We start from the raw sequence: 12509 nt of genomic DNA on the forward strand, positions 1-12509 counted from the left end.
AAGTGACTTGTGGCAAACAATTAAATCCTTTTCAACTTGCTCGAATTTGACATCTGAGCATTGACTTATCGACTGAGGCCACCATTAGGCAATAATTGAAACAAATGAGACAGAGAATTGCACTTTGAACTAAAAATTTCGGGTTAGCTAATTGGCAGGATAATCGCATATCAAACGTAGCATACTTTTCAGGGCAAACTTAAGAGCAACTTAAGAACATGACATATTCTTGCCTCTTATAGGATCTAGGGAATGACAAACATTGAAGTGCTTTATCTTTACTTTAGAATTAAAAAAAAGGTATGATTTACTTACTTTCATTTATTTTCAGACGCTGGGCGTAGCGCTGAGCCCTCTGTGACAAACTAAGTTAATGAAATAGAGGCCGTGAAAGACTGAGCCGCAAAAAAGTCGAGCGAAAGGCGAGAATTTTCACACTATAATACGTAGTGGAAGTGTACATATGTGTTTTTGCGAAAGTCGGTTTATTTTAGTGGGGCGGAGCTGCTCGACATTTCGCTGAACTGGGCGGCCTCCCGGGTGCCTTTTGTTTGATGGCGTCAAGGCGGAAACGTGCCCACGAGGTTGCAGGGATAAACTAAATATACGCTGTAAATTTATTGTGCGGAAAATATTCCTGCGTTTCGCATTCAGGACGCTGTATGAATGTATGAATGTCTCGGCGCTGCACGACTCACAAAAAAAGGCAAAAAAAAAACTCGTTGACCTTTATGACTTTACCATGCAAAGTGATTTTCTCGCATTTTCATGGCTAAAGTCTGAAAATTAAATTTAATTACGGAAAGTGGTGTGGGTAACCCCAAGCCTCAGAACCTAAAAATATGTTATTCAATTACTTTGCATGTGCGAATTTAGTTTTACTCAAACCGAGCTGTTTTTAAGTTTGAGTCCTTTGCAGCAGGCACTCATATCCTAGCTTAAAATATAGCCCACTATATTGAATAGCCCCAGCAATCTTGCAGTTATTATGTATACATTTTCCTTGATTTTTCAATTTTGTAGTTGACGATGAATTTGCGGTGCTCAGTGACTTCCTGCTTCGGCGAAGCCCATGAACTCATGCTTGTGGTCACTGCTGAAAGTTAGGGGATTTTCATTTATAAATATGTTATATGGACTTCCGCAATGTATTTTTCGTAGCCACTAGCAAACAAGTCGGTTGTGCTGAACTTTTCCCTTCAATACATTAAAAATCCTAGGGCCAATAAAATCAGTTTTCTGTTACAAAACGGATGACGGATGGCCATATAAGGACGAACACGGAGCTGAAAGCTATAAATCACTTGGGTTATTGAAACTGAAAAGAATGTTATGCATACTCAATGTTTTCAATGAAGTTCAAGTTCATGCGGAAAGCAATTGGCTTTAATTGTAAAGCAGGTTCAACATACATTTTATCATTCATGCAAGAGTGTAAACACTTTGAACAAGGCGGATTTCTTTAATAACTAGCTTAATCTAGTTGGTGAAACATATTTGTTTCGCATTAAATTAACCTTAGCAGAACCGATTACCCGCTGGAGACTTGCATTTATATTTAAGGGTTTTCTTTTGCTGACATTGCCATATATAGTTTGAACAATGCACATCTTGGGATTGACCTTAATCTGCTTCTGGTTTGGTTTTGCTGAAAGTTGTGAGAAAGTCTGCGCTCATAACTTTAAGCCCATGTGTGGTCACGATGGAACGTGTTTTACGGAAGCCGTAAATGCCTGCCAAATGAGAAATATAAATTGTGTAAGAATTGCTAAGGGAAAACCAGGTAAATGAACTACAAGCCTACTGATTTGCAAATCATAAACAATTTGTGCATTTTAGTTTTTAAAAAATTGCATCTTGGAGCGTGTCAAAGATATTTTACAATTTGTAAAATGTTACCCGAAGATTGAATGTAACCATTTTTACATATGGTAGAAAGTCAAATTGGGAGTGGTATGAAATCGAAAGAAGTTGTTACTAATTAAATGGACATTTAAACTAAGCACATATTTCGGAACGATCATTATATTTTTTGAATTGATAAGAGTAGTTGCAATGTGTAAGTAGTTGTAGTCCTATTGTAATATATTGTATTTTGGCCCTGTCTGAGCCTTTTAGCCCTATTTCAATCCTAACTGACACCAATTGGTATCAATACCGAAAAGAGCAAATCTTTTCCCACAAAAGTTTAATGTCAAAGTTATAAATGCCAGCAGGGCCCAGTGGGCGGGTGACCAGTGTCGTCTTGACCTGGCTATGATTTTTGCTGGCACTTTTTATGTAGAATACATTTCTAGGCTCTGCAGTGCAATCATTTTTACGGACATTTGGATTGAGGTCCAGTGGGAATCGAAGCTTTTTACGAACCACAAATAAATGCTCAGTCAGAATATTTAAAAAATGCAACAATTTGCGGCGTATAGAATGGGCCAAATGATGCACATGAAAAACCGAAATTCAGGAAGCTTTTATTTTATGGCCTTTTGTGCACTTTTCGAATACCATATACATATGTGCCGCAGTATATATATCCATCTATATATCTGAATGATGGCACTGGCAGAATGTTCATGTGATTGTGAAAATGTTATTTTATTAATTAATGGACAACCATTTCGCTGATAGAAAAAGCTACATTAAATGTAAATGTAATTAATAGAAAGGGTATTGAGTTTTAAATTTTGGAAGTTATTGACAAAACAGCACCGCAAAAAAGTTTGAAGTCGACGAAATAAATAAGTTATAACAAAAGTTTTTGGATGGCTGGCTTTAAGTCGCAAAACTTTAAAATTTATTGTTGAATTTCAGTTGAATGAAACTGATTAATTCCCTTAGGACGACAGGAAAAACTTTTCACTGCCAAGTGATAACTAGTATGAAATATAAATATTTTTGCAAGTGGTTTTGCAAGAAGCACTGAAATTGACAAGTCTTTTATTGTATATTCCAATCAAACTAACGGCAAAACATTACCATAATTCCAATCATATAAACCACAAAAGGAAAGCTATGCTAACAAAAAAATTCATGGGGCTCAACTGCTGGAAAATGCGGAAAATGCATGGCCCAAATGCTGTTAGAGTGAGCAATAAAACCGAAACCTATTCGATGTGCCTGGCTGGCTGGATGGCCGGAACCCAAAACAAATCCCGGAATGGGTGTCGACCTGACGGGGCTTCACTTTTGTGCCAACGGAGGTTCCATGGAAAACCGCCTTGCATCGGTTTCCCGCTGGCCTGCATTGCCGGGATTTCATGAGCCATATGGCCTGTGGGCTGCAGCTTATTTGGATCGCCTCATTGCCGGCATTTCGCTTGGCATTTTCCTCACGAAATTCAATAAAGAACTTTTGACACATTTTTTTTTTTGGCCTTTTTGCCGGATTGACCTTTAAAGAATTGTAGTTTATGAGCTTGACAACCTTAAGTTTTGATCTCATAAATGATATTCCAAAACAAAGTAAGTATATCTATTTGTTATAAACAAATGTAAAAAAATGTAAGCCTAAAGTTAGCCTTTGCACTCGGATTCGCTAGCGTTCGGCAATATTTTGTTTTAGAACGTGTCTAAACTTCGCAATTCTTTAGGGTTCCATTTAGAATTCCATTATTCTCTAAAAGTTCTAGTCAAAAATTCAGGCACGTGAACTGTTTGCACAACGCCCCAGCTGAATTTGGGTAATTAAATAATGCATGCCTGAATTAGATACCTGCTAAAAAAAAACCGAAATAGAAATAAGAAGCAAAGGTTTACTTTAAGCTATGTAAAGGGGGAAAATTCACGTTGATGGGGGAAAAGAACTCGAGCCCTAATCAACAAACAAGCGAAATACGCCGACAAGTGGGAATTTCAAATGGCTGAAGAGGGCCGAAAAACGCCGACGCCGGAACAGAATTGCGACATAAATCTACTTTGCATATGGAGATGAATATGCCCGGCGATTTGAGTTATGTGTTGCGCGTTACGCATACGCCATGTTTTCAGTGAAGTTGCTACCAAGTGGAGAAGTGCTTAGCATCGTGCTCCATCGACCCGTTCGCCGCGTTCTTAAAGTGATATATCCAAATGGAAACGGTTTGGGGCGAACACTCCTTCAGCTTTAAGCCACGATTGCATTGGAAATTCCGCGGTTCCACACGGCGCATGCTTAATTTTTGCCACATCCCCACGTTTTTTATTATTGGCGAGGGCTCAAACATCAAAGCTCATGACCGGCATAGAAATTTCTATAAGCCCTAAGCCATAACTATGAATGTATGTAGTAAGTATGTTTATTGATTTAACTTAAAGCAGATCACAGCAAACATACTTGTTTCTCTGCATGAACAAAAAAGGGCTAAAAGTGCAGGCAGTGTGGTTAATAAAAACATCTTCAAAGTGTATTTTTATGTGCCGCACTCCCCAGGGGCCTTCCATTTCTGTGGAAGGCTCGAAGGAAGGGGTAACTTATCCCTTTCGAATCCTCGCTTACATTTTCATTTTCCCCTCCGGTTTTTCAACCCGTTAAATCGCATAGGCGAACACTTCGCTATTCTCAGGTGGGTGGCAGGAAAATGCAGTGGATCGCAATTGTTTTAACCTCTCTCGATACCTGTCTCGTCAACTATGCATCGCTAGAGCTTTTCATCTCTACGTGCGGTGCTACAGTAGCCCACAAAATATTTGAACGAAGATACCTTCATACCTTTCAACCTATTTAAGTTCTTCACCATAACAATGCTGTAGTGAAATATATTGTAACAATTCGAAAAAAATTATTAAGAAGTCAAACAGCTTGACTTGTTTCCATTAAACAAACAAGAAATTCTGCCTTGTCTGAAATAGCTGTTAAAAAAAGGATAAATAAACTAATTTTCCCACTTGAAATCCTTATTTGTGTGGGTAAACAAATGCGGTAGTTGAGTGTTATTAAAGCCCGCCGGGCGCAAAAACGTCGGTTTACCAGCACAAAGTGAAGGAATAATAAAGTGTATATACATTTTTCGGGCTAACCGAATTAAAGTTGCCCAGATTGCGGAGCGTTTCGCCAATAGTTCTGTTTTTAAATTAAGCTGTCAGGACGGCAATCACTTTCCAATTCTCGACAGCAGCAGTGGTGCAATAATGAAAACAAAATGAATGAAATTATGTGCCAGATGCGCAGGTTGTCCTGCTGTCCTACTGTCCTGATGTCCTTGTATCCTCGTGTCCTGGTTCTTGTTGTTGTCAGTGACGTGCCTATGTCAGCGTAACCATAATTAAAAAAAAAAACCTAAGGGATAAGGAGGAGGTCACACGGAATCCACAACGGATTTGCAGCTTTCACTCCGACATTATGCATGTTTTACCCTTTACACCTCAGTTTAAACACCACGACTTTTGGGTTAAACAAGTTAAATTCCACGAAAATATAAAATTAAGGAATTAATAAAAATTTAACAATATATAAAATCCAGGAATTAATAAAAATTTAAACAAGAATATTAATTTATCTCATTGATTTTGTATATCTTTGATTTCTCTTTAATTTTAACTAAGAAACAATATCCTTGCCAGGAGTTGTGTATCTTGAATATATCTGTCACCATACAGATAAATTGTTAAACTATCTGTTTGCATTGAAAATGCTTTCTGCAATCAATTTGAATCTATTTAACACCCATTGTGCAAACCCTTGAGCTGGCAAATCGCTTAAGCCCCCGAACTCAATCAAAAAGTTCAATTGCTCGAAATGGGGCTTCACTCATCGGCATTTCGCATGTTCATTTGTTAGCCTTGTTTGCGAAGTGCAGAGCTGCCCAGCCAGTTACCCTAATAAAGCGACATTCTGCACTACGGCTCATAAATATGAAGAATAATGCAGAATGTTGTCTACTTTTGGGCGCTTGGCCCGACTTCCGTGACGTGTAAGCGGATTGCCAAACTTGCGAGCTTGCCGAGCTGCCAAACTGCAATTTTCCAAGCGAGCAGGCCAGTCCGTCTACCAGCACTGGGCCAATTGGAAACCTTCGTGACGCAAACCGCCCATTAAATGCACATCAAGTCAAAGTCAGGGCGGAAATCCTTTTTGCCAGTTTGATTTATCGAAGCCTCCTGCCAGTCGTTCGGTCTTACGAGGCGCACAATTGGGCCATCATTCTGCTGGTCCCATGCAATTTGTCCAACTTTCGAGCACTGCCACAACAAGGGTTTAATGAGCTGTGCAAGTCGAGGACCTGCTAAGTAGCAATTATGCATTTACCCCAGCCCCAAAATGTCTATTTTGTGACAATCTGATTTCTGGGAACGAAAAACATGCTGGCGTTGAAAACTTTCAACGGGATGTAGTGCCTTCAACAATGAACAAATATGAAATACACATTTATGCTTTTGATATCTGCTTAACACGGGCTATCGATTGGCAATCAAAAGGGTCACGAAAAAAAGTGTACCCTAAAAACACCTCTTCTAACTCAAACACTTGAAGGAGGATGAAAGACCGGACTAGGAGAAGAGTAAACTGCCCGTTTTTCTATGACCCGAAACAGCTATAAAAATGTTTCTTTGCCTTGAATAAAAATCCCGGACAGCAGAACGTGCCCAAGAACATTTCTGTTTATGTGGGCAGGTGGCAGCAACATGCAAAATAGCCGCGCCACTCTCGAAAAAGCAGCCCAGACAAATTTTGTTAAGTACTCAACTTGTTTATACCCTATACATGAGGGGGTATATACACTCTCAAGCAAGATCTCTACCATGAAATTTAAACTCTACATTATGTTACTAGCTACAGTTAAATTCATAGCTATAAAGCTTTGCTATGATGATAATATATGCTTTAAGTTAGAAAAAGGTTTAGTGTAGAGCATTCCACTGGCGACTTTGGGACTCCAGCATCTGACTGATTTCCATTGTTGCTTCCGTCGAGATGGCGCAGTTTGTGGTATTTGCGGTTTTGCTATCTGAGGTGTTCTTCAGCCGAGCACGTCTGCTTCGCTTTGAGGCTCCCAGGATGCGAGCGAGTTGCTTTGGTGAGTTGGAGCCGGGACTTATGTTCCGGCCAGGTTGGCAATGTAAAAGAAGCAAGGAGCAGGAGCAGTGGGGAGGTAGTGCAGCATTTGGGCACGGTTGGTGTTCGCTTAAATATGACCCAGGAAGCGGCTGAGAGAGGCTTAGCTGCAAATGCCAAAAGTTCACCATTTCCTAAGACAAGTTGCATGGAGAACATTTCGGGCTTAGGTTTTGAAGAGGATAATTAGCGACATGCTTCCCATGCTGAACAACGCGGTTCGCTGCACAAATGGCCCTCAGCCCCTCAGCCCCTTAGCTCCTTGGCTGCATGGTGGGCACCAATGAGTGCACTTGCTAAAACCTATTGCCATTCCTCCAGATTCGGCTCCTCCAGGCAGGCAGCGTGACAATGCCGCGAGGGATGTCAACGCGGCCAGCAATAAAGTTCCCCATTTCACTGACACTGCACATTTACCATAAGACGAAGAAGGCTGCACCCATCTACGAAAATATGGCGAAATGCAACCGCGAACCTCTTTTTCTTAGCATGCAGGAGGCAGCGGCAAGTTTATTGAAATTTTATGCATTTTCCGCATTATATGAGGCCGCATTTGTTGTTCCGATGCCACCGAAAAGTTTCATTTTCGATACTGCCTGTAAGTTTGTCGGTCGACAGCTGCCTTCCTTCGGTTTGCCCCACATCTCCAAACGCCCATCTCGCATGGTTTCACATCCTTTATTCAGCATTTTAGACAACATTTCGAAGGATTTCCGCCATCACCGAACACATATTGGGTAGCTCCGCTTAAAGGCGATTAAATCGAAGCACTAAAATACAATGCAATGCAATAGTGTCTGTATAATCATACCTTTTAAAATTGTTTGCAATGCTCCAATTTATTTGTAATGTAATGTGTAAACTATTTCATGTAAATTTTGATTTCCATTAGGGGAGGTGTGTCGACAAGAGGTCACATGGTCAATTTGTCAAGAGTTGAAAGGTGGCATTCTGTATGGTGTTCAATGGGAATTGAGATAAAGTACTGTCGCTGCCTTGATCTATTTCTTCTTCTTCTTGTCATCCTTTTTGGGACCACTGCCCGGCGGACAGGACGATAGGTAGCCTCCACTCATCATGCGATCGAACGCATCCATCGGATCGTAGTTGGAGTAAAAGTTCCTGTACTTCCTCTTGCGCGGATTGTTGTATAAAGTGTACAAAATAAGTGGAGCTATCAGGGACAAAGTGCAGCCCACTTTTACATTGCGAAACGTTTGCTTCAAGTGTAAATCATGCATGGGAAACTTGAACTCGGGGGGCTGTAAATTTATAAAGAAAAAAAGATATATTACATGTGTTTTGAAAATCTACGAAAAGTATCTTACCTTATCTGCTGGCATTTTGGAGTTTCTCTGCTTATGTAGGGAAGAGAAATGAATGTGAAATGTATCTCAGCTTAACTCGTTCTTACTTAGAATGCTGAGCCTACTCTTTTTTAAAGTTTAGTTTAGCAACCTGAAGTTCAAGTTCTTCAAACATAAAAGTAAAGCAGCTTTGTGGACCCTAGGGAATTAACTATTTCAACAAACACTTTCTGTCTGGTTTGGTGCCATATTTTTTTCCCCTTTATTTTGTTATGGCCCATAAGGAATAGGTGCTGCTGTCCCACAGATTTGTGGTTGTGTTGATTCACCTCCTTTTGTTAGAATCAAGCAGCGATACAAACCCTTTCATTTCTCGGGAGTTGTTTGCCAAACCAATGCAGATAATTATGTACGGAATCTGAAACAGGATATTGTGTAAATAGTTGTCCAATGTCGCCATTTACTGATGCAGCCATTGAAGAGCTTCTTCCCTCACTAATATCCACAAGTACCCTTTGAGCATCTGCAAATTGTGCTCGAGCCAACAGCATATATTTGTTTATTTAAGCTGGGTTAAGCAATTGCAAAGCGACTAAGTTTATAGGACAATTGTGCACCCTATAGTCCATAAAATTTAATTTCTGTTTTCCACTAAAATTGCGTTCAAAGTTCAATCTGTTGCACCTGGACAGCACTCTACCTAATTTTATGCTAGTCATTATTTGCCTTGTATTTAATGTCAGGGAAAATCTGCGCAGGGAATTCGAAATTTGCATTTGGCAATTAAATTACTAACAAACCGCTTGGAAAAACACACCAGGAGAGTTCACATTTTTTTCCCCAACATTCTGACCATTCAACTTTGACCAGACGGCAAAATTTTTAAGTCTGTGCATTGAACCGTCGTGCAAAAAGACAATTTCAATATGTTTGGCGCCTCAAGGCGTTGACGGCATTTATATTTATAAGCCCGGACTTCCATTCCTTTTGCAGCCTTCTATTTCCACAGCGATACAGATACAATACTCGTACACTATTGGCAAAGGACATTTTCGAGGGCGTCTACGATCTGTCGAGTGACCACCATATATCTCTCGGCTGCTGAATCCGCAATCTCATGTCGATAGACTTTTAAGTGTGCTCTGAGCTAAGTAGGTGTAATCAAATTTAAGTAGAATTTTGAACTTATAATGGCTCTTAGTTGGAAGACTTACCACCACCGGATGTCCAACTGTTGCAAACAAAAATTTGCGTTTGTGTGCAATTTGCTTTTATCGCCACCGCAGGCCAAAGCCATTTTAAAGTTTCAAACAAATAGAATGGGTTTTGTTTGAATCTTTAAAGTTGCTAAACTTAAGATATATATATTTTTAATATTTCAAGATGAATCATGTATATTAATTCAGCTTTTTCTAGCTTCCAAATAAGGTGCGCGTCATGTTACAAAAATATACATTTCTCCCTACTGCTGCCCGTTAGTTTGATATTTTGGACTTTAATTTATTAAGTTTTCCCAGCACTATTCCTGGGTCCTTTTGATTAATATAAACACGAGAATCGCATGCTCCGAACAACCTGCAGCTCAGTGAACTTTGTCCCCTATCCCGGCAATTAGGATGGGAGGGCCAATGAACCTCAATACCATCTACTTTTGACGTGGTCGTGTCATTATTATCTATTAGTTATGGCCCAAGTGGATGAATAGCCACGCCCCCACAACCACCGCCCCCGGCCCGGGCACTTCAAGCTAATTGTAAGTTATTGACACGAAACGTGCCCCGGGCTTTTGCCAATAACGGTGACGAAAGGAGTGACCTCAGCGCCCACCTGTAACCGAGAAACGGCCACCGTTTGCGGTAATTATTACTTCCGCTGGCTTTTGAGACGCAGCGCGTCCTTTCCTCGCCGCTCCAGGTGAATCATCAAACTAATTGAATTATAAATGCTGTGCCAGAGGTAAATATTGGGCATCATTTAATATAAATTCTGTAATGCTTGTTGTTTGTGCCTACAAATTGATGAAATATCAGGTTCCAAAAAAAATGTGTATAAATGTATTCTAACTCTTAAAATGTATTATGTTTGAAACTGTGCCATGGCAACATTATAAAAATCTGATAGTATACTATAGATACTATAAACATTGTATTAGCTTACATTTGTCCAGTTCTACAAACTATACAAACTAATAGTTTGAAGTTGCATGAAGTTGCCGTGTTTTCCATTTTGCGTCCAGTTGAACACCAAATTCCATGTGGTTCAAGCGCCAATTAAACTGTCATAGAACTATTCTGACTAACACGAAAGCTCAATTTTTTCCACTACAAACTGACTAAATGTAAAAAGAAGTTTTAATGCAACTATAGATAATATGCTCCAATTTTTAGAGCGCCTGGCATGGAAATCTACAAACCCAAATTCAAATTGCAGCCACGAAAAGAATGTAGTAGCGAAACCATAATGGCCCAATCCTCAAAGCCTCAAAAAGCATAAACATTGCCATCCCAGAATTATAACTTTTCTTTTAGCGTGCCCTTTGCTCCAGATTCAGACGGAAAAATGTATTATGTGGAGGAGCGTGGAACAAAGGAACTATAAAATCCATGTATGGCCAGTGTTCGTGTTATCTATCTCAATGTGAGCGGTGTTCGCTTGAGCTTTATGGGCCTTTGCCGGCAACGCCGTTCGCCAAAGGGTTCATTAGTCCTTCCAGCTACAACATCAAAGCCAATGAACGTATAAAATGCAGGGAAGGTGGACGCAGAAACTGGAATGGTGGACTGCAGTTGCGAGGGGTTTGGGTGGTGGGGGTAAAATGGCACAAGCGCAAACAGCAAAATGCCAAACAAAAGCCAAGGAGCCAAAGCCATGCCAGAATGAAAGCAAACGTGACACACGACATTGGAACAAATTGCGTTGGCACTGCGGCGCAAAGTATGCAAAGCGAAAGGACGTTGGCTGGGTCAATATACATCCATCCATCCAACGAAAGGACCTGCTGCTCTGTCGAAAACTTTGCCGACTAGACCTGGAAAAAGTTTCATCTGGATAACTGGGAACTGCGAACTAACTGGCGACTGGCATCAAATCGATTGTATAATTGTCGATGCCAGTGGATATTTTGGTACGTCCCGCTTTGCCTCCATTAAGCCAGTACCCGCCACGTATTCGTCCTTCAAGGACGTGTTTGATTTGCTCACGCACGCTAAGCGCAAAGTGCTGTCCGACATTCGAACTGCGTTTTTCTTTTTACGCCCCTCCGGGCGGTCATTATTCATTAGAGGTTGGCCAACTCCCCAAAGTTGGAATTCGCTATCAGTCGGACTTTCCGCCTGCGGCTTGTTTTAATTAGTGGCCAGATGATAAGTAACCGCCCGTTTCCTGTTAACAAAATTTTCCTAACGATTTAACTGAATAATTTCATTACGGACAAAACGAACTATGTAATCCAAACTATTTTCCCCTTTATAAAATACCAAGTAAAGTATAAAATCACATTTGAATATAGGTATCACTCAACCACTTGCAATCCAATATCTATTTTAAGGAATAAAGTAAGATATTGCCTATTGATTTACTGAACAACAAAACGAACTGTCAGGTACTTTGAATGCAACATATGTAGCCTTAAATTTATGGCTTCAAAAGAATAGTTTCCTTTTCCCTAGAATAAGAGGCTTTGTGGCCTCAAAATAATTTATTAGGATTTTATTGCCAGGGCTTCACATATTGCTCTCCTTTTTTTGTGCCTTTCTGTACCTTTTTAATAGATTACGAAATTTAATTTTAAGTGCTATTTATTTGAAAATATATCCCTATATCGATGGACTCGACTGTAGCTTTCCATCCTGTTTATAATCACTTGTTTTCCCACACGACTAAGGTCGGAATTAATAATTCCTTCAATAACAGCTAAATGGCTTGAAGACGAATGTGGAATAACACTTAAGAATACCACCAATAGTTACGCATGCTTAATGTAGTTAAGTATATTGCCTATGCCCTAGTGTATCTGAATGGCAACTACTTAGATTGTAAAATTAATTGCCTTTTATGAGCCACTGTTTAATCTGCTTGGCTTCGCCAGCGTATTTGGCCAACCGCATTGATGATATGTATTTGTTTGCCTACTGCTGAGCCAAAATCAATTAATTTCAATGGGATTGTGACGGGAT

At 40.0% G+C, this 12509-nt stretch overlaps 2 protein-coding genes across 2 annotated transcripts; one reads left to right on the plus strand and one right to left on the minus strand.

The window, feature by feature from the left end:
- Window positions 1-1602: 1602 nt before the first annotated feature.
- LOC116800210 lies at window positions 1603-1910 on the plus strand. Its single transcript, XM_032713981.1, has 2 exons — window positions 1603-1783; window positions 1840-1910. Exons 1-2 carry the CDS (start codon window positions 1603-1605, stop codon window positions 1908-1910), a joined length of 252 nt encoding a protein of 83 aa, XP_032569872.1.
- A 5936-nt stretch (window positions 1911-7846) lies between these two features.
- On the minus strand, window positions 7847-9326 carry LOC6613530. Its single transcript, XM_002037962.2, has 2 exons — window positions 8356-9326; window positions 7847-8289 (listed from the first exon to the last, which is right to left on the minus strand). The coding sequence occupies exons 1-2, from the start codon at window positions 8368-8370 to the stop codon at window positions 8029-8031; spliced, it is 276 nt and encodes a 91-aa protein (XP_002037998.1). The 5' UTR covers window positions 8371-9326; the 3' UTR covers window positions 7847-8028.
- Window positions 9327-12509: the final 3183 nt, after the last annotated feature.

Source organism: Drosophila sechellia, chromosome 2L, assembly GCF_004382195.2.
Source record: "Drosophila sechellia strain sech25 chromosome 2L, ASM438219v1, whole genome shotgun sequence".
Classification (NCBI taxonomy): Eukaryota; Metazoa; Arthropoda; class Insecta; order Diptera; family Drosophilidae; genus Drosophila; species Drosophila sechellia.

Bases quoted from the DNA above. Each gene is read 5' to 3' on its own strand.
- LOC116800210 (XM_032713981.1), top strand. From the start codon at position 1,603: ATGCACATCTTGGGATTGACCTTAATCTGCTTCTGGTTTGGTTTTGCT. The intron at 1,784-1,839 runs GTAAATGAACTA...TGTGCATTTTAG, and splicing joins AATTGCTAAGGGAAAACCAG to TTTTTAAAAAATTGCATCTT.